This window comes from Patiria miniata, unplaced genomic scaffold, assembly GCF_015706575.1.
Source record: "Patiria miniata isolate m_02_andy unplaced genomic scaffold, ASM1570657v1 HiC_scaffold_6, whole genome shotgun sequence".
In the NCBI taxonomy this organism is placed as follows: Eukaryota; Metazoa; Echinodermata; class Asteroidea; order Valvatida; family Asterinidae; genus Patiria; species Patiria miniata.
Genome location: NW_024037073.1, coordinates 10,268,807 through 10,291,373, shown reverse-complemented (window position 1 = coordinate 10,291,373; position 22,567 = coordinate 10,268,807). Strand labels below are relative to the sequence as shown.

Genomic DNA, 22,567 nt, shown 5'->3' with positions numbered 1-22,567 from the left:
CAGGTGCATTCCTACCGCATTCCTACCTCTAGCAATCATTCACCATTTTCCTTCAGAAGGCCCAAAACTAATATTTATTCTAGTAACAAAGTACAACACACTGAAAACTTATATTATTTAACTAATAATTACAAAACATGTTCATAATATATTACATGTACTGACAAAACAAAACCGTACACTGCCGTATGCTACAGGCGGGTCTTGTAACTGGGTTTTTCTGTACATTTTTCCTGTCCCTGTTTCATAAACCTTGGTTGGTACTTTGACATTTGTTGGGTAGGTAAGGCAAAATAAAAAAAAAAACATGTTTAGCGTCCTGCCTCTTTGACAAAAAGGAAGGAGGAGGCCCTTTTTTTTTTCTTTTTTTTTTCAAAATGGCCGCCCGACACATTTTTCAAGACAACGCGGCCGGGCTATTTTTCAAGATGGTTACCAGCTTTTTTCAAAATGGCCGCCACTTGGACTCATTGACTATTTCCACAGCTTTATACACGGTATAAAAGTCTAAAAACACGATTTCTTTCGTCAGAGATCGTTAACATTTATCAATTTTTGTCTTTTAAAAAAAAAAAAAAAAAAAAAAAAAAGGAGGCGGCCTCTAAAATGGAAGCGGGCGGGGACGCTAAACATGTTTTTTTTTTTACTTCGCCTAATAGCTCACTATTCAAAATCACGCTTGGATGACGACTGCATTAAGGAGTGCATCAGCATTACAAAATCATAGATGTATTGTCAGATGTAACAGGGACAGGGGGGGGGGAGGGGGAACCTAAATTTATAGAACGACCCAACTGTTGTTTAGAAAATGTTTACCGCTATGGGTGTGAAGCGTATCTGCAGAAACATCTAGTTAAAAGACACATGGATGTGGTGGCAAGAAATGTTGATGACTTTGCGGGTGAACTGTCAGATTTATTAGAATTTTAAATCTTAAATAGCAGCACGTAATAAACAATGAGGATGCATGTATTTTGATTAGTGACAACTTCATTTCATTGGCTCACAATACACACATGTATGTGCACCCAGGTACGTATTTATGAAGGCATATTTAAAATGTACAATTTCGAATTGCTGTATTTTGGTAATTCCAGAAAACCTAAGAATACAAAGACAGTATTATAGGAGCACATTACACATCACGCAATGTTGAAATCCACATAAAGTTACCGATGATGTCCACAACTAGACCATAGTACCACAAACACAAACACGAAATACAATATATCCTATGTTCTATATCATTTCTCATACACAAAACATTACAAATATAAAGATATTTATCTTACATTCCCATGTTCTTGGATATCAGTACCAAATATATACAAAGAACAATAAATAATGTGTAAAATAAAGTTTGTGTGAATACAGGCAATGCTGAATTTACAGATAGAACTTGGAATAAAGTTATTTTGTAGAGAATGTTGCTCAATTGGTAGAAAGTTTTAAGGAATGACGTCAAGTGTACATTAAACTACCATGTCTTGTACAATCTACTTTTTTTCCTTATAGGCGCACATGAATACAGTTTTTTATATTATATTAATAAGTACCATACATGTACATGTGTTTTTTGTACTGTCTTTTCATTCGTGAAATCAACTCGAACCATACAAGTACGGTACATTGTTGCATTTAAAATTAACAAAATGCACGAACGCTAGGCAGTCCATTACAAATGGCTTTCTGAGTACAGCACCCATATGCATGAGAAAGGTCCCACCTAAGCTAGCCTACAATTGCACACGTGTATTTACACAAAGCGTGAGTTAAGACCTGAACTCAATTATATGTAGGAACAGCAATTCAGTTATCATACTCAGTGAACTAAACAATCATTCTGCCTCACATTTTCCACCTCGGAACTCCTCGTCTAACTAAAAGTCCGTTTATCATTTCAACAAAGTCTTTGAAATGACAGACTCCGATATTTCGATGATTGGTGTCTACAAGTAAACCTGAAATGAGAAGTGTTGAGAAACACTCACCAAAACAGTAACACATGTATGTACATAGTCTGAGAAATTTTGAGACGTGGAGCATGGGTATTAACAAGCAGCATGCACATGTACTTCAAAAATTGGATTTGCAACCACATGAGATCAGATTTCTAAGGAGGTAACATCAACCCAAACACAAGTGTGTTTAAAGCAGTCCTAAGCAGGTGAAAGAAATGGCTTAAATTACATGTACTTACTGCTGAATTTATGAATTTGTCCCTGCCAACAAGTTATGGAAGAAAAGTGCTCATTCAGTACTTGCATTTACTACACCTTGCACTCTTTAGAAAAAAGTGTATCATGCAAAGGTTGATACATACAGCTGTAAATACCATTGGAAAAGGAACAAGACGTTCACATTATTTCCTGCTTTGAATCTTTCTCTTTGTGCCGTTGGCATTAGCCGACTATTTTTAGACATTAACTAAAATTAAAAGTTCAAAACAAGGTGTTAACAATTCAACTTAAAAATTTACTTTTCAAGGAGCTATGTCCAAAATACAGTTGGAATAGCTTCAAAGAAGCTCTTTTATAAATGTGATGTTTTGACGTTTTGAGGTGACAATTTCATAATAATTACAAAAGACCAAAGACAGTATCTTAACTCTTCAGAGGAATTTGGTTTAGACACAAAATTAAATTTAAACTAAACTTGTTGATTGTCCATAGTGGACAATACAACTGGCTGTTCCGTGAAGTTGTTTATTGATAGTTGATTTTGGAAGGCAGGCCTATCAATTGATTTCATTTTTTGTTTTCATTTCAAAATCATTCGAAACACTGTAAAGAAAAATCAAAATTGAAACATGGGACTCTTCTGCAGGTAAAATACAAAAATTAAAAATTCATTAAGAAATTAATTGTCGACATCATCACGGTGTCATTCCATAATCTCGTACCCACTATGTTTTAAGACAATCAGACATTCCATATGTTTTAAAAATCGCATTTTTCATGTTTTTGATTATGTCACGATGACGTCAGCCATTTTTCCAAAATTTTGGGCATATATCTTTGACTTGCCAAACCTTTCACAAAAAGAATATAGCACCTTTCGTTCCTAAGATACGCAAATAAGATGAAACAAAATTAAAAACCCATGAAAAATTACATGACGTCATTTCAATTTTCATTGGGTGCGTTCGTATAGCTCATCCAGGTTTAGTTCACACCTTTCTGATGACATCACATGACCCATGATGACATCATCATGATGTCACTTGTTTAGGACCAACTTTAGCTTGGGTCTTAATCTGTGCCTAGTTTGAAGCCAGTCTGATTGCATTTCAGTTCAAATTTTGCAATTAGAGAAAAAATTAAATGTTAAAAATTAAAAAAAAAATTGATTGATGACATCTTTACACAACTTCAGATTTTGAATACTATTACAAATATCTAACTACCCACCACGTTTCATAACGATTGGGCATCTCCTTTTATGTCAGTGTATGTGTTAAAAAAAAAACATGTTTTTGATGAGGTCATGATGACGTCACACATTTTTTTCGAAATTGTGTATGCATGTTCTATGACATACCCAACCTAAATCAGAAAGACTTTTGAATGTACTATGTACATGTAGCATCTTTTGTTCCTGAGACATGTATGCAGATGTGATGAAAAAAAAAATCAATAAGAATTCACATGACATCATCATGACATCACTTCAATTTGCATCTATTACACATGCCTGACTATGGACACACAAAGTTTCAACCCAATCGGCCTTGTAGTTCTCTAGATATAGGCTGTTGAAAAATGCACTGTTTAAGATGACGTCACATGATCCCGATGACGTCACATGATCCCGATGATGTCATCATGACGTCAGAGTAATATGCACGAATTCAGTACAGGATCTCAGTCTGTGCAAAGTTTCATCACATTTGATATCTGTTCAATGTCAAGAGTGGTGTGGAATGAAACAAGAAGACGTAGCAAAGAAAAAAAATCAGAATAAAAACAATAGCTATTCCGCAGAGTTGCGGAAAAGCTACGAAAAATGGTGACAATGGAAGCAGGACTTACTTTAACTGGGAACTGGAAATGCATGCAGTCATGACATCATGTATCTGCACACTGGAACATTTATATTTAACTAAATCAATTTGGACAGCATCAAACACTGTACAGCCAAACTTGTGCGTATTAAAACATTCTCGCACAATATATTTCAAAGGGGACCCACAAGGAGTTCAATCTTTCACACATGTATGACCCCTGGAAAACTCTAATTCATACATGTAAGTAGTTGCCCGTTCAAAAACTCGTGTTTAATTTCACCTGAGTACATGCATTGAAGGTAGTTTTATCACAACATCACGTACATGTACATTTGTAGCTGTTCAAATAGACTGTTTGCTCTCACCGAGAACACTTTTTTTTATGTTAATTCAGTGACAATGAAAATACATGTACAAACTATTTACTCATGCATATCACAGAAGAACTAAGACCTGCCTCAGATGTGACATCAGATGCAAGGGGTCTACTGAACAAGCACTGAAGTTTATGCACTGTTACACTGCCATTTTCACATAACTAGAGTAAGGTACTAACAAACCCCCGTCTGCATGTAATCTACAAGTACATGCCGTTGATCAGATAGTCCGCATCGTGGGCATGGGTCTTGAGTCGTCCATAGCGCAATCTCCGGTTCATGTACCTCAGTCGGCAGCTCAGCATCATGAGCAGAAGCAAGGTGATAATCAGGCCCACGGCTAAGGGGAGGATGGCACTTGTGGCCGGGTGGCTACCAAACGGTTCCACCTTGTGGTCGCTGTCGTGATCCGGCCGATCGTTGTTGTCCACCTTGGGGGTGATGTCCGGTGGGGACTGGTCCTCATCCTTGTGGGGGATTTCTGACTCGGGAACGGTGGGCTGTTGGGGCTGGACGGTTGACACGGAGGGGAGGGTTGGAGAATCAACAGGCTCTGTAGGATATCATCAATATACATTTATATTATTTTAGATATCATTGTAATTTATACACAATGCTAATTTTGAACACAAAATTGAATAACGCTAATTACGATGTCTTCGCGCACAAGGTCTAAAGTGTCCTAATTTGCAACACTGAAAACACCCTACAAGTGGACACTAAAGAGTTTGCTTTGATGGTTTGATTTCAATCACTTGATTTCAAATACGGATTTAAATCACGATTTAGAACGTTTTAAATTGCCTACAATACATGCATATTACTACATGTATTCATGTGATTTGAAGATTTGAATTGAGATATCTTGCGTATTTTAAGCAAGGTTGATACGTGTTCATATTAACAACTGTTACTGTAAGCGTGTCTCAGGGAAAAGTCAGAATCTTTTTCCAACTTGGCAAATGGAACATTTTGCCAACAAGGTCAGGAGTGATGTTTGAAACTTTCTCTGAGAATAACGATTTTCTTTATGAGGCTTCGGAATGCATTCCTCACAGAACTCAACCAAAAAAATCCAGGATATTAATCCTTGAGGGCAGCTTCAGAAATACAATGTATATCATGTGCTAGTACATGTACCGGTATGTACCTGGGTTCACACATGGAGGAATCCATGGTTCACAGAAGTGATCCACAATAGTCGGGTGTTTTACAGAGATTTCTCATAATCCATTCCCAAGAGGAATACTTGATCAAACATAACAGTAACCCACTAAGTATAAAGTAGCCTCCTTTATGTCTACAGAGCTAGCTGCATTCTCAATGGATCCATTTTCATCCTGTACAACTTTTTTAAGCTCAGGTGAAGGGATTTGAAAGGCACTAATTACTGTGCAATATAGAGCTTTATCATGTTTATTAGTTTCAGTTTTCTGAAGGTCACAGGTGTGCCGGTACAATATGTGCATGTTCCCAGTAGAATGCAGTGGAGCATGGCAATGCAGTAGATCCAACTGCATGCCCCATGTTAAAGGGAATATACAACATTTGCAAACATCGAAAAATATAACTACCCAGTTTTCACGAAATACCGTACTAGGATGTTGGTAAATGACAGTCTAAAGCATCCTGTAAATTTGGGCACCTGGTGTGAAGTCATTTTCAAGAAAAGTGGTATTATTGTATACATTTCCAACGGTGGTCGGCCGACCACCGTTGGAAAAACCTAACTATTTTTTAACTACTGCGCCAAATTTAACATTTTTTCAGACGACATTTTGTTTGCTATTGGTTATTATGTTCATGAACGGGTGCAGGCCAACTAGACTGGTTCCCTCACCTTACAATTTTCCGGCATCTTTTAATTGATACAGTTCATCTTTAGTGGAGTCAGGGAACCAGACTACTTGAACATTTTTGTTTTTCTTGATTTTTCCAGCATTTTCGAACACAAACTACAAACATGTCAGTGTAACAATATTTGATCTATTATACTAACCCCTCAAATAATTCATTTTTGAAAATTACAGCAAAACCCAATGATGTACATTCCCTTTAAATACACAAAATGCGTCCTGGGTAGTTTGGCCTGCTGGTGAACAGGGTTACTTGTATGAAAGGATTTAAGCACAAAACTCGTCAAAGGATTACTACAAACTTGGGCAGCGTGTGTGCTTCAGTACACGTCTATAATTCTATCATATCAACCATGTCTGCAGTCTACATGGTCTATGGGTAAAACATGTGGCAAAAGTCCTGAGGGTTTTCATGCATTCCAGGTGGTTTAACTTGAACTCAGGTGGTTATTATTCTGTTTTCCATAGAATTTTGAATGGAAAACACTTGATTGTGGCCAGATAGTGAAGTCACTGGACTTTCAATGATTCCTCATCGCAATGATTATGCATACAACCATGAAAATGGTTTGTGTTAATTCCGTGGGAATACTGTTCCAAGTGGGCACAATGTGAGAGGCAACAGAGCTCAAATGTGTTTGGAAGAAAAATAAAATGTTGGAAGACGGGCAATAATGAACTAAGTGACAACAAAATACATGTACTTTTTACATGCTGTACAATGTATACATTTACAGTCGACTCTCGTTAACACGAGTTCAGCTAGGACATTATTCCGGTTAAGGTGAGCATACAATGTACAGAATATCGCCAGTCCCAACCTAAAAGTGCTCGTTCTTTATGGGGAAACAATTGCTTAATTTAATATGAGCGTTGGTAATACCAAATTTGGTTAAGATGAGTGCTTTTTGGGCCCGTTGCATGCAAGTACAGTCATTGTTATCAATTCATTTACGACGAGCACTTTTGTTAACAACTTGTCAATAAGTGAACCCATTCAATTTGGAGTGGTGTTCATCATCGCGGTGAAAATGCTCGGTGCTAATCCTGCGCAGCAGAACACCCGTGCGCTGTCAATGTCTCGATCGTACTGCCTGGTAGGGGATATTTTTTTTCCCGAAAGACGGACAGTGCATTGTAAAGAGCGTCTGTGGTTCTTGTGCTGCTAGCTGGTTTCTTTGTATATCACTTAATTTGCAAATTTTGAAAAAGCTGTGGTACTTTCCCCTTGCAACATGAAAAATGCACTTAGTATTTTTTTAATTTACATACACATTTACTTGTGCCAAGTGAAATGAATGCTACAGTAGAAAGTGCAAAATGACCCCTTCTGCATTAGGCCAAAAAAAAAAAGTCTCCGGTTTCTGGTATGCGCGCGCGTCGCCGTAGCCATGCGCGTCGGAAAAATGAAAAACTTTTTTTTTCAATGAAAGATGATGTCTCAAAACCGCCAAACTCACTGGTTTGACTGGAATTCTGCTGCTGCGCAATTTCAACTTTATGTGGCCTCTCTGGACTCCCATATATTTGCACTAAGTTTAGTCGGGCACCATTTGCAGTCATCAGCCGACATTTGAAGCAAATTTGAAGCAAAAAAGTCGGGTAAAAAAAAAAAAAAGCCGCTTCGCCGCACCACTTTTTGGACAAGCTCCATACCAGAAACCGGAGACTTTTTTTTTTTGGCCTTACTAGTCAAAGATTGCATGTACATTACACATGTACCTTGCATGACCTATGTCGTGTATGTGAAAAGTTATACTGAACCAACTGTGGAAGAATAGCCTACTGAATGTACATGATATGTACGTTCATGTGTACACCCTGAGTAAGTGTCACTGTTCACGTCACAAGTTCAATGAACTCATTACCCAAACCAGGACTGGGCAGAGACACGAATCTTAGCAATACAATGCATACATTGGCACACGATTAAATACATGTACCGGTACACTGCATCAGCTCAATGGTACTTTGAGAGCCTTTCACAAACTCCAATTAATGGAATTTATTATCAAAACAGTCATTTGAAGAAATGACAGGATCTGTTCAAATAAGACAGCTGAAATGTGAATTTGAATCTGAAGTCTCGGGCATTGCCCCAGGAGAACAAACCCTAGACCTTCATGTGACCTTAGCCCAGGGTTTGCTGCGAGTGTTTTGCGAAAAGCTGTACTGACGTTAACATTAAAAAGAGCAGCAAGCTCAAAATACGAAATTTACTGATGTATGATGGATTGTGCTAGTCTCATGCGTAAGTTAGTAAATCAACTGAATTTTGTTTTATTGGATGCCACACCCAAAAAGCACCTCCATTAGAGTTATAAATTAGCACCCAACTTTGCAGTTCAAATACCTTTAGATTCAGTCGCTACTTCATTTTCCTCCTCGCCTCCACCAGTTTCGCTGTCCTTGTCATCATTGGTATTGCTTCCATGCTCCACTAAGCCATCTGCTTTTCCATCTGCTCCTGTGTCTTCGCGTACGTCTCCCTCCTCATTGGTGTCATCGGGTCTGTAGCCCACTGTGTCATCATCACCTCTGTCATTGTCATCGTACCCATCTTGGGAGCCTGGCAGATAGGTGTCACCGCGATGGTTGTACTCGTCCCAGTGTTTCCAATTGCCTGTGGAAAGCAGCATATAGACATGATAGACCATGTGACATTTGTTTACAAATTGGACGTTGTGGCCACGTGATGCCATCTTTCAGCAAACGGTTCTCTTCTGCACTGCATGTACAATATGAATGGTCTAAAGCCCGGTTCATACTTCACGCGAAAGCGAAAGCGAAGCGAAATTCGTGACGTCAACAATACGTTCGAAGCGCATCCATCATTGTTGACGACATGAATTTCGCTTCGCGCTTGCTTTCGCGTGAAGTATGAACCGGGCTTAGGAGTGTTGGCATAATTTACCGGTATTGTTTAAATCGGGCCAAACAACATGCAAAAGATTCTTTAATTTTTGGATCGCCCGGCAGCTGCCTGAACGCATGACGTCACAGGTCACAAAACTCGGCACATGGTCTATAGAACACAATGACACAAAGGCAAAATGTAGCACAAAAATATTACATCACTCACGAGAACTACTGTATACTAGTAAATTTGTTATTTCAATACTTTTCTTTGTCCTACACAAGAAATACTGACACAAACAATTACATGCATGCATGTACATGTACATGTGGTACAACACATGTACATACAATAGTTCTGTATAAACAAGTACAAATTCACAACAATGTCACAAAAATTCAATGACCAAGCTCTAGAGGTGTCAATTCTTGAATAATTTAGTATTTGATTAAGTACTCAAAACTGCGTTGGACCGAACATTCGGATATTCGAAACTGCTAGCTGCAACTGCATGTGTGCTGCGCCGGCAAAAAGTTGCACAAAGACTCAAAGAGTATTCAAATTTCCATGCGGCGATCGACATGGGGAATTTTTTTTAAGTAAGTTTTAACTGCAAAAGGGCTTTAACCTGCTAAAAGGATGTAAACAATGCATCGCCGTTGACAAAAAAGTTACAGTTTAAAAAACGTGGCACCTGATAATATAGCTCTGCAACTTGACAATAAAATAACATCACAGTCATGCACATCATGTGTACAATGTGCGTACAGTGTATTTTTTTAATTTTTTTTTACGAATATTCAAACAGGCAAAATGCTATTCAAATATTTGGTTGATAATCAAATATTTGACTACACTGTATAATCGGGACAGCCCTGCCAAGCTCTACTGCCAGGAACCTGCACAAAATTACAAACCCCATGTACAAAATGTATGCAGTTTTTGCATACATTTGTACATCCATGTGTAGATGTACAACAACACTATGCATGCTTCTATCACGTAAAACATTAAATGAAATATGTACATTTTGTAAATAAATCTTTTGATGAACTGCATCAACAATGTTGAATATTTATGCATACATTGTTAATAATCTTGTCCCTAATACACGGCTCAAACTGCTGCTGCAAGGTATTAATCATATTTGTCAATGAGGTTAATTCATTGGGCAAGCGTAACAGGGTTCCATGTACATGCACATGTATGTATACATGTACCGTACTGCATGCATTATACTATACATTTGTGTACATGTCATGCATGTAGTATGCTACTGTACCTGAGGCTGATATGACATCAAGCATATTGTACACTAAATAATGTAAGTACATGTACTATGAAATGCACTAGTATGAGTACAACCATAGCTCCATCATGTCCATGGTACAAATTACAAACTGTACATATACATGTACATGTACATGTACATGTAGTGTACACCTGTACAGTACAAGCATGGAGCTATATGCCATGAAATTTGTACATGTACATGCCATGTCCAAAAGAACAAAACAATGAAATTAACTATAATAAAACATATTTAGAAAAATCAAATTATTTTATGGTTGCGGTCTTTGTTCATTCAAATATACACATAGGCCTAATCGATCATATTTGCATCTACAGTAAAAAGAATGTATTGGGGGTATGGTGCAAATGTCATGTACCAGGTATGTAGGCCCTACATGTTTCACACGCACATGTACATGTATGTACCGGGTACATGTACAGACAATTTAATACATGTATACATACACGTGTACAGTGTTTGAGACTAGGGACAACGTACGCGTTTAATTATGTTGCACTTTTGAAGTTCTGTACAAATGTACATGGTCTCAAGTTCCGATAGAAAAATCATATGGCTACAAACCTGTACATTGTACATTATGTACAGTTGTGATTCACCTGAATAGTCTTTAACCTGCATAATTTAAAGAGGGGGAACTTTAAAAAATTTCACTCTGAACCTTAATTAATATTCATGTGTCAAACAATTTTGAATTACTTTACCTGGGAACGAAAAATGAAATGACACGACATGGAAACCAGAAACATGTACATTGTACATGTACGTGTATACTGTGCTCTGAAATCAAATAGGGCATGCAACATATCCACTGTGTTTATTACATGTATCACATCAAGTTATCAACTATACATGTACATGCATCCACAAACCATTCATGCTTCACATTCACAAGAACAGCATAATAGGTCTGTTCTACTGACCATCATCAGAAGTACCATCACCAGGTCCAGGCCTGTCCTGATAAGGTCTACCATTGACCCTTGGGATACCCCCTCTTCCTCCTCCATTCCTCATGCCACTATCTCCTCCTCTCTGCCGCCAACCGTCTTGGACCCCATCATAAGAATGCGGTCTCTGAAAAGGTTCCCTACTTCCCTGGCGATCGTATTTACTGTTGAACCGGTCACGTTGATGGTAGTTGATTCGATCAGGATCGTACCCAGTCTCCTGAAGATCAGTGTACAGGGGAGCGTCATCATACAGACCATCTTGATAGTTCTGGCCAGGATTGGTCAGCTCCTTGAACATGTCGTTGGGGTAGTTGTAATCTGGTGGGTTGGCGTATGGCTTATTGTAAATGCCATAGTTGTCATACGAGTACACGTTGTCTTTTCCATCGTCGTTGCGGTAGTAGTTTGGATTGAAGCGATCTGCGAATCCAGGGCTGTTGCCGATATCGGGTCTGGAGGGATTGCGGTTTCGCTGAGAGTTATCCCCGGGGCTTTTAACTGCATGGTCTGGTTGGAGAGGCTGGTAACGATTTTCTAGACCTCTCTGAGGTTGGTCGAGAATCTCTGAGGAATCAGCGTCATACCTACCAGGCTGGTTATCGTTGCTGGGTTGGTAACTAGTCTTTGGCGCTTGGTCCTGTTTATCTTGACCGGTGTGAGGGTTGGTTGGACGGGATAGTAGAGGCTTATCAGGACCTCCTAGCTGCTCCATCTGCTCACCCATCTGCCCTTGTTTCTCCCCTGCATCTTTGTCAGGGATTTCCTCCAACTTCCTCTCCTCAGCGTTGGCCTGATTGGACCCATCTTCATCTTTTGGACCGCTCGGCTGAAGTGGGCGTAAACCAGTTGGACCTTCAAACAGTCCGTCAGCAGCCACATCAGAGTGTCCACCAGTGTCCTCCTGTGAACCCTGTGCATCAGAACGAGATGCTTCTGGTTTTGCTTTGCTGCTCGTCAACTGATTGCCAACATCGGAGTTGTGCATCCCATCCTGTGGACCACTCTTAGCATCTCCTTGACTGACATCACCCTGAGCATTAATCTTACTCTCGTCCTGCCCCATTTTCAAACCCCCATCCTTATTATTCTGATCCCCAGATTCCATCTTCTCTTGCATACTCTGCCCATGCAGCTCGCTAGCCAGTTCGCTCCTTACTTCACTCAGATCCAGCTTCTGTGGGAGCTGCAATTTCTCGTCACTTTGGATGTTTGGAGCTGTGGGACCTATCTGAGGAAGGTTAGTGGCATGGGAGGAGTGTGAGGAGGGAGTATTTGTGTCTGAGAAAATGAAAGCCAAAGGAAGTGAATAAAAAGGGAAGATACAGTATGTGTTAGAATTATGCTTGAATAGAAAGAAATAAGAGCACACAGAAGAGGAGTAGTACATCAGATGTTCATTCTCAACATGGTCAGATCTGAAATACATGCTTGAATCAGTGACTAACTCTTACATAGCAGAAAAGACAGCTTTCATTTCAACAGATGCTTCAAGCTCAAGCTATTGACCCTTTTCGGATCAATTGTCTTTGTGTTATTAGCAATCCCGTTTGAGGTACATGTAGTTTTGAGCATTTTTCTTTTTTTAGGTGTTTGGCTTATGAGTTTATTTTGATGCTAGCTCTTGTTCCTTCAAAAAAACATCTTCTCTTAAAGTTAAACATGGTGGTTTTCAAATTTTATCAAGCTAAAAAAAGGACGCAAGTGATAAACATTCTGGTCAATAAAATAACCGAATAATCGTTACGGGCCAGGAACTGAACCCATGTAGTGATGTACACTTCATTGGATCACTTCCCACACAGCAGCAAACTGGGAATCAGATACTGTGGTGTACATGAGTACATGAATCCATGTTAATGGTTTTATTTATCATCAGAACGACCTTTAACCCCTGTCATCTCACCATACTTGCATCCCATCTCATCTGAGCCATCTGCGCAGTCATCTATACCATTGCACACATAGCGGGCAACAATACATTCACCACTGGCACACTGAATCTGACCGCGTCTACACTGAGTGACATCATCTCTGTCCCCTGAAAAAGAAAAAAGAAGAAAAAAAACATGATAGAATTAAGGGGTATTTCAAGCCTGCTTAAAAACAAAAAACAAAAAGGGGGGGGGGGGGGGGGGGTTGTACCATGGTACGTATGTATAGCCTTATAGCCGCCATCATAGAGGGGCAATGTGGCAATCCTTGGCACCACCTGGCACGGATGCATGCATGAGTAGAACAATTTGTACATTTGTACATGTAGTTGGTGAATTTAGAATTTAGTGTGGACTACAAACTACATGTACAATGAACTAGAAAGAAACAAGTCATTGTGAAAGGTTTCTTTTTTACTTTTGGTTTGAATTGTACAAGATTGAATGTAGAAGGAAATATTTGTGATAGGGCCTATCTTTGGTTGATAAACTGCTCAGTGGAAAGCATTCTCGTTGTCTTGCTTTCCGAGACAACGCACCAGACGAAAACTGAACCCACTTGCAGCGCCTGAAAGCGGTGTGGTACCCACATACATGTACATCGCGCGCGCAGATTTTTTTTCGATGTCATCACGTACGTGATGCATACATTTACATAATTAACTAAACAAAATGGACGACAGCCGTTGGAACTGGCATTTTTTTTACGGACAAGCCAGCAAAATCTTCAAGATTTTTCACATTTGTTTGTTTTTGTGGTCTGTTTCAAGTCGATCATGAGCTTCATGAATGACTGCTGAATGTATGAGGTATGTAAATGAAATCTGGGGTGGGATATTAGAGGGTGAAAAATTGACAATTTTTGAGAGGCCATTATTTTAGGGTCTCTTGCTACCACACTCTCACGACTAGGTTATGTCTCCAGCGCTACATGTGAATGAAATGAGCATGTCAGCTGGAGTTACTCAAGCTAGGTCGTGACTGTTCTTTTATGTTAAAGACTAGCCCGACTGCGTCTGGCCGTACAGTACTATCGCAAGCTCGTACTACAGAGCTTGCGATAGTACTGTACGGCCAGACGCAGTCGGGCTAGTTAAAGACTTGAAGTTGAAGTTGAAGTTGAATATAAGATTCGAATTCATTACCCATGCTGATTTTGTACAATGTCTGATAGTGACATTACCGTACCTTCAAGCTTGTCACTACTGTCAACATTCTCAGACTGAAGATCCTCGCCATTGTGAATAAATTCTTCATCTCTGCCAGAATCGTCTGCACTTGCAACTTGACGTGTTGGAAGTGCGTCAACAAACCCTCCGATTATGGCAGTTACATATCCCCAGTGGCTGGAAAATTGGCATTTTAAAATCTTCTCATCCCAGCATTTGAACAAGAAGCAATTTTTGTCCTTGGATTTATCCTCAACAAAGACGGCAGTGTCACATTTTCCTTCTTTTTGACAACACCTCCAGCGGCATTCGACGGCTTCGTCCACAATCATGTCGCCTACGAAATCTGCCCCATTGTTAATTGAATCTTTGGTGCGAATTATTGTGGAGTTTTTCACATCGTATTGACCCTCACACGTATTCGAGGCCAGGGATCCGCGGAGTCCGTTGTGGCCGGAGATTTCGCGTGCATCCTGCGCGTAGCGGCTGTAGTCCATGGGGGTTTTCTTCGCTGTGTGCCCGTTGTCTGCTGCGCCTTGTCCTGCTGCGTACGACGTGCCCGCAACGCGATTACCGACGAGTGAAAAAAGAGCTACCAGATGTAGCACCAGAAGACGACGATCCATCTTGATCTTCCTGATAACTGAACTCTTCACCAATCTACATGTTAGCAGGTATCATGGTAAGGTCATCATTATACAGTGTAGCTTTGCTTAGGCTATTTAATTAAGGCATTTTTGTGAGACAAATCTCAACCCCAAATCCTCAAATCGATCCACCATTTTTTTTTGTCGATGTAATGCAGAACTTAACTCAAGAGGGCGCTTTCATTTTGACAAAAAAACTTCGGAACTTGTATTCAATTATCAAGCACGGATCATAGCAACCTCGTCCCCAGGGTGTCGAGCAGTACGCGCCCACCACTATTGGAAACGCAGTTGGAAAAAAAGTAAGCACTGGGGACGAGGTTGGGATCATAGAGTACAGGATCCTGCTCAGTCTAGGAACATGCAACGCAAAATCTGACATAAACGCCACCTTAAAGATGGCAATGTGTTTTCACTGCAAATTAATAGAATACGCCGACCTGTTCTGTTCAATGTTACCAGAGATAGCCGGATCTTCTTTTTTTATAGACCTACAAGTTGGGCATTTTTTTAAAACAAAATCCCCCGACTTAGAAGCCACAAGTCACAAACGCCTGATCTCCACAGATATTTATACAATCAGTCCCAATAAATAGGCCACAAGGACCTCTTCATCAAAATTATCTGTGGGATCACAAAATATTCATAAGCTCGCGCGCAGGAATTTACATGTCTGCACCTTAGAGGCCACATACACTTAACCAAAAAAGAAAGTCCCCCCCCCCCTTCCAATACTTTTTTGTCTAACTCAAAAACTCAGTACTGAGCAGGCTTTCGCTCAAATAACGACTTATCAGTACAGACATTCCTTGGCAATTTAGGCATACTCTTATTTGGCCCAAAACAGTGATAATGTGTACGAATTTATGCAAATTTATGACAAATGATACCGAAAGCGGTGGCACTTTTGTTAAGTGCAAGTTGTGGTTCACACTCACCTTGCACGTATACAAAAGTGCCCTTTTTTTCGGTAGCAGGTGTCATAAATTGCATCATTTTTTACACATTATCATTGTTTTGGGCCAAACATAGACTATGGATGGATTGCTAAGTGGTTTCTATACTGATCAGTCGTAATTTGAGCAAGATGTGCACAGTAGTTTTTGAGTTAGACAAAAAAGTATTGAGGGAGGACTTTCTTTTTTGGTTGAGGGTAGTTACATGTAGCAGATAAAGGTGCGCGTACCCGCGTCAGGAGCAAACTCGACTTAATGCAGTCATTGGACCCACGGACCATAAATGGTCCGTGTTGGAACATAATTGTTTTTTTGGTCTTCAAATGTCATTAAAAAAAAACAAAAAAAGGCCTTATGAAGAGTATTGAGCAAAGTATACTTGCATTTCTATAAATTTCCTCTCATAAATTATGGAAGGTCCAACTCACTGCAAAAATGAAGAAGAGTTATTACAGATAACCCAAATATTATTTGATAGATGGAAATACAACATTGTCAACAAACATACAACATAATTTCTACGCATGCCTTTTGACTATGTTTTGAAGGCGTTATGAGGACGTTTTCTGGAAAAATAATGGTCAACCCTGGCTTCAATTTATGCGCTTGCGGTAGTCCATATAAAATGGCGTCAATGATGTTTACAAACAAAAAAAGGTCTATATAGACCGTTTCCTAATAAATTGAAATTCATGCACGCATGCGCATGAATGGGCCGTGAGGCAAAAAGCGAAATCGGCCCATTGCAAATGTGCAGGGGCCAACAAAGTTTTGTCATTTTCTCTCCGTTTCTCCAGGATGTGTCCTATTTGTCTTTGGAAAAGTCCCTGAAATCGTCATTACGGCTACGAAATAAAAAGTAACACAAAATGCTTTCGAGGGGCCCAAAACAAATCAGCAGGGCTCCCTTTGACAGCACGAGTGCCAAGAAATAACTGCGTGCTTTGGGATACCATCCACGCCGCCCCAAGCGAAGATCACGCTGCATGTGCTGTGTAATTGGGCAGCGTCAATAAGTGCAACATTCTCGTCAACTTCGTCTTGCACTTCTAGTTCTTAGATAGCGAAGGCAACATAAATTTTCAATTCTCGATATTTATTATTTAATAAATAAAAGAAAGCCGGTTCGTGCCAGGTTTTAAAAGCGAAAAAAAAATCGCTAACGTTATTTATAGCGGATTTACGCAGTAGGTTGGCGAAATAATGCAGTAATTTTGCGAAATAAAGCAATAGTATTGTGAAGTAACGCAAAAGTTTTGTCAATCCTCGGCTAGCGTATTTAGCAATACTATCTCGTGTTATTTTGCAATACTATTGCGTTAAGTTTTCCAACAATATTCCGGGTTTTATAAAACAATATTATCACATTTTTTTCTATTCAAATCCTGTTGAGTGTTTTTCGCTTCTCATTTTTAAACTAAATTGAGGAAGGAAGTGGGGTTGAGTTGTCGAGAGCAAGGAATTATTATGGATCATAGGAAACCGAACCATTTGGGGAAAAAAAATCCCTTCCCAACCTGCATTCAACCACAGAGCAAGGAACAGATTCAAATGTTAGCTTGTCTGGCCTTGGATCCCACAAAAGCGTCTTCATGCATGACCTGTTTTTTTTTTTTGGGGGGGGGGGGGGTTCGGGCTGCATTTGAGTTATATTTGCAATTTGGGGCGTATTTGTGTAAACCAAGTCCACTCACGTCACAATATAATTGAACGAAAGGGGAGAAAACGAAATATTGACCTATGGCCCATTTACATCGGTTATAATAATGCATCAAGGCATCAAGGGGAATGTAATACAAATTGATTTTCTGCGTCACGTGCAACATATACGTTAAAGGTAGAGTATATCATTTGTCATTTGTGCATTTTTTTCGTGTGAAACAACAAAAGTGTTTAAATTAAAATCAAAATAGGAGAGTGCTTAACAACTAACGTGATGAAGTTTAAGCTCAGCGAATGCTGTATGTTCCCGAGAAAAACAACATTCAAGGTTTTTTATTTCAATTCAAAAGTTGCCGAGTCGTGTTTTGAATTACGGCCGAAATCAGCGTCCGGGACACGTTCTCAATTTAGCCGATTGCAGCTACGCAATGCCAGAAAGAATTATTTTTTTTTTCAGGGAGTTAAGTGCCATCACTATCTATAAACCAAGTATGCTTTTCAACAATAATTTCGTCAGTTACTGTTTGGATAGCTACACATGATGTACACTACCTTTAAACGGTATGGATGTAAACCATTCACTTGCACTTATATATATTTTGGGGGGACCTCAAGAAAACGCAGTTATACCTTTCGGTTGCTGACAGGCAAACACAGCCACCAAAGCATCTTTTCGTGTTTTCCTTATCATTGTACTGTATAACAAAACTATTTTTAACACACCCATATTTTTTTTTCTACAAGTGATATGTGCATGCACCAAACACTTTTAATGCAAGGTCGAGGCATCAGTAAACAAGTGTGACTTAGCTATACTTTGGTTTCGGTTGTATAGCAATTGTGCTTCGTCAGTCGCCATGAAGAACTACATGGCCTCCAACAGGGCGCACCTGTAGAATTTTATGTGCCCTCACTGACGTATACGTAATTGAGTCTGAAAATAGCATGTTAATTTTTTTTTCGTCGACTACACAATTGTTGGTGTCAATTTGCCAATTTCTCTATGCAAAAGTTTGGTACGCCAAGAAGAAAACATGTGTGATGATGCACAAACGGACTCTGACTGGTCGCCCGATGGTTGTTGCAGATACACGTTTTTTTTGGTGTATTTTGTTGTTGAAATTTATATGAGGAAAATTGTATTGTTGGATAAGAAATATATTGATTATTTTTCAATACTGCTATGTGCTCTCAGAATAGTTTATTCAGGTAAGAGTCGACAATGTGTAGAGGGTCCATGAAATAAGTTTTACACTGGAGCATATTGTGTTAGCAAATATCCCTTCCTCTGTAATTGACTATGAGACATAACTTTTGGTGAAAGGTTTTGCAAAGTGACTTTTCTTTAAACATTTAACAGGTTTCTTCGCTCGCATCCACCGCCCTGCAAACAGTGGGTGCGAGCATAAGACGTTTCATGCTTTTCTTAACAACCGATGGCGCTGTTGCTGTGATGTCACTTTAGGAACACACTCTTCAGATTATATTCTCTTCAAAAATGTAACCCCCAAAATTCTGCTTGTTGAAACATTTTGCGCATACAATTTTCTCATTGTCTTTTACTGTCATATGCTGAAACAACAATGAACCACTGACAGCGGAAAAATAACAACATAGCCCTGACTTTCTGGTGACTTTCCATGCTCAAGCAGATGTGAAACTGAAGTTACTGGTCTTGAATGGCATCACTCATGATTGTGTGGAAATTGGCATTAGCATAAAAACCGAAGGGGCACAAAAACGCCCTTAAAATTGCAATATGAAGATTATAAATAAAGCTAAATGGAACACAAAGGTACATTTCAAACATTGCATTATAGGACCCATACAATGAATTGTGTTTATGCAATCCTTGAAAATGCACACTTGTGTCCCATCTTACCTTATTTTCAATGTTCGTTGTGCCATTTGAGGAGTGTTTTGGTGATTTTTTTTGTTTTTTTATGTTAATGCGAATTTCCGTATAAATAACATCAGAGCAAGATTGCCCTCAGTAACCTGTTGTCTGGGAAAATCATGGGACACTTTTTTTTAACGCAAGAAGTGCACTTTTCAACAAAATTAACCAAACAGGAAAGTCAAATAGTTTTCATATGTTTAAGAAGAGTAGAATGTTGCACAAATGTGTTCCCAAATAAAATTCATCGCATGAAACCTTACTCTCTAAATTCCCCCGAGTGAAATTAGGGAATAGACGTTTTAGAGTGAAAATCATTCTCATTTTCGATTGAAATAATCTGAAAAATGCACCACCTCAGTGAAAACTCGATCTTTACGATTGACGAAATTTCACTTTAAACGTCAAGTCCCTTGTTTCCGACTAGTGGGAGTGAATCTTCACTCGAATGGAGTGAATTTTCACTCTTTGGAATTCAGAGAGTACAAATCCATTACACGAGCCCTTTCAAATAGACTTTCTTACTTATTGTTATTGACCGTGAATGCAACTCTCTCTGAATAATTATAAGCCTACTTGTGAACTCCTTCAAATTCATCAGACTAGTATTGCAGTGATTTTGTCAGCAATCCAATTTTGAAGAGACAGTTACGAGCTTTTCATGATCCAGTGTGTTTTGTTCCCATGGCCAGTATTCTTCAAACTGTATCAATTCGAAAATAGATTCTCGGATTCCGAAATACCTGGGGTTTTTTTTTCGCTCAACACAATATTTCATTAACACGTACGTGGGGGATATGACGACGGAACATTCTTGTAACATCTCGGAAGTCTGGAACGATCACATCCGAAAGTAAACTTAGGTAGATGCCCAAGGAGAATACTATTCACCTCAGCTTGTTTCGAATATCTTACCTGTTAATATCTTTTTATTGTGTGGCTTTTAAAAACATAAAGATGCTGAAGTCATTATCGTGGAATTTGTTTGAAACATAGACGGCACACGTACGCACGACTAGACTGTGTGTGTGGTAAGACGACTGAATCTAAGTCATCTTAAACCCTGCAACCGGCCATTTTGTGACAGTTTCTCAGCTGAATTTGTGCTAAGCATACAAACGGGTTTTCTGCTTAAGGGCTCCTTGGAATTGGGCCTGGTATACGCGTTGTGTTCATGACCGTCAACATTGCACTCACGAAGTGGTACGAGCCGGCACGCCATTGGCACGCAACCCAGCGTTCGCTTCAACGCTCAAGGTTATGCGCTTTTGTTGAGAATAATTGCTCTGGAATGAAGAGTCGTCAGCGTTTTCAAAAGACTCAACAACACTATTGTTCACTAGTCCCCGTGTGTAGTACATGGGAAAGTTCGGGGTTTTCATCAGACACCGCTCAGGTTTCAACGTCAGCAGTAGCGTATCCGTCACTTGTCAGCATCCCTTGATGAAAGCGGAACCAAGTACTGTATAATATTTGAGGAGGAAGCGGTAGGTATAAAGTTTATGCCTTTTAAACCAGTGAGAAGGCGTATATGAATTGTTCCGACACTTTTTTGTAACTAAATTTGATGGGCTTGTGTTGACTTCTTGTTACGTCGGCATATTAGGTAAGTTCTGGTGTGCAGCGTGCAGGGATATTTTATTGCTGGATAAGTGGTTGTATAAAATGGTTGTGTAAAATATACTCCGTGGGAGTACCGTAGTACCTCCGTGGTTATCCGTCATCTTCCTTGGGTATTCGTGGAGGGGCTACGGAAGTTTTAAACTGCTCCAAACTTTCGTGGTGAATCGTCATGAAGAAAATCAATTCGTAGTGAATCGTAGTGTAACCAGTCGTAGGGCAGTCGTGGCTATCCGTCCTGAAACCGTAGTGCATTCTTAGAAAGTCGATTTCTCCACGAATCTCAACGGTTCATCGTGATCGATTGATTATTGGTAAACTGTGGATATTCGTAGCTCCAACCGTGAATGTGTGACTTGTTGGGCTTAAGACTTGAAAGATTTCAACAGTCTTTTCCTCTGTGATCTGTTAACAACAATAGCCGTTCCCAGATCCCTATCTATGCGGATCCAGTCGTCAAAATAATGTTTCCCCACGTCAATTAAGCTCTTACAGTCAAGTGCCTTAGAATGCCTCATGGTCCCTGCACTTAAATAAGGCTGCGCACTTAATGGGGAAAGTCAAGTGGCTTAGAATTTAGATCCAATTTTTGACAAGATCGGACTGCTGGCATGGTCCAAAGCACCAAACTTGGTAGATAGATGCGTATAGCCCTGAAGAAGACATTCAGAAAGGGTGACGCCTGAAATTCCCTCGGGATGGGGTGCATAATTTGCATAAATCGTAAATAGCTGCCCTTTAATATGAAACGTATTTTGTGCAAAGTATATTTTTTGGATTCTACTATCATATCCACTTAAATAACATTTTCTAAAGCATATAAGTGACTGGATGATTATGAGGACATATGAAAGATCCAAAATTGCTACCATTATACCCTAAAGTTAAGCGCATTTACCTTTTCCCATGCAGATATCATCAAAGTATAGTCTTGCCAAACCTCAGTATTGATGAGCTTCACAATCACAAAGTTACCGTAGTGGCACGGTTACCTTATTTTTAAATAAGGTAACCGTACAGTTTTCCATACAGTTAAAACTGTATGGAAAATCATGTGAACAATGATAACATCATGATATTTTTCCCAGAAAACAAACAAGGGTAAAAAAGAGGTAAATTGGGCTTAACATTACGAGAGGGGTTAATTTGTCTTCAACAAGCTCAAAGAAACCCCCAAATTTTCTTGAAAGAACTTTTGACGTGGACATAGGCCTAATTATTATAAACAAGCATAATCTCTCATTTTAAGGGGATTTCTTTGAACTTGTTCTGGTCTTCCACATTAGACAGCTCTTTGCCTCGCAATTTTTTTAGCCCAATTTAC

General features: G+C 39.4%; 2 protein-coding genes across 9 annotated transcripts in view; one reads left to right on the top strand and one right to left on the bottom strand.

Moving 5' to 3' along the window:
- Positions 1–884: 884 nt before the first annotated feature.
- Positions 885–15,260, bottom strand: LOC119742596. The gene is made up of 5 exons (XM_038218705.1): positions 14,481–15,260; positions 13,265–13,399; positions 11,332–12,639; positions 8,593–8,862; positions 885–4,936 (listed from the first exon to the last, which is right to left on the bottom strand). Exons 1-5 carry the CDS (start codon positions 15,085–15,087, stop codon positions 4,584–4,586), a joined length of 2,673 nt encoding a protein of 890 aa, XP_038074633.1. The 5' UTR covers positions 15,088–15,260; the 3' UTR covers positions 885–4,583.
- Positions 15,261–20,939: 5,679 nt separating this feature from the next.
- The window catches only part of LOC119742589 (balbiani ring protein 3-like), a 38,148-nt gene continuing 36,520 nt past the window's right edge, over positions 20,940–22,567 (top strand). Inside the window, exon 1 of one of the 8 annotated variants that reach the window (XM_038218689.1) lies at positions 20,940–21,110. The gene's annotated coding sequence lies outside the window, so the exon portion shown is untranslated. Of the gene's footprint in view, positions 21,230–22,567 lie in introns of all 8 variants that reach the window. The other 7 variants (XM_038218690.1, XM_038218686.1, XM_038218691.1 and 4 more) reach the window with 7 other exon arrangements.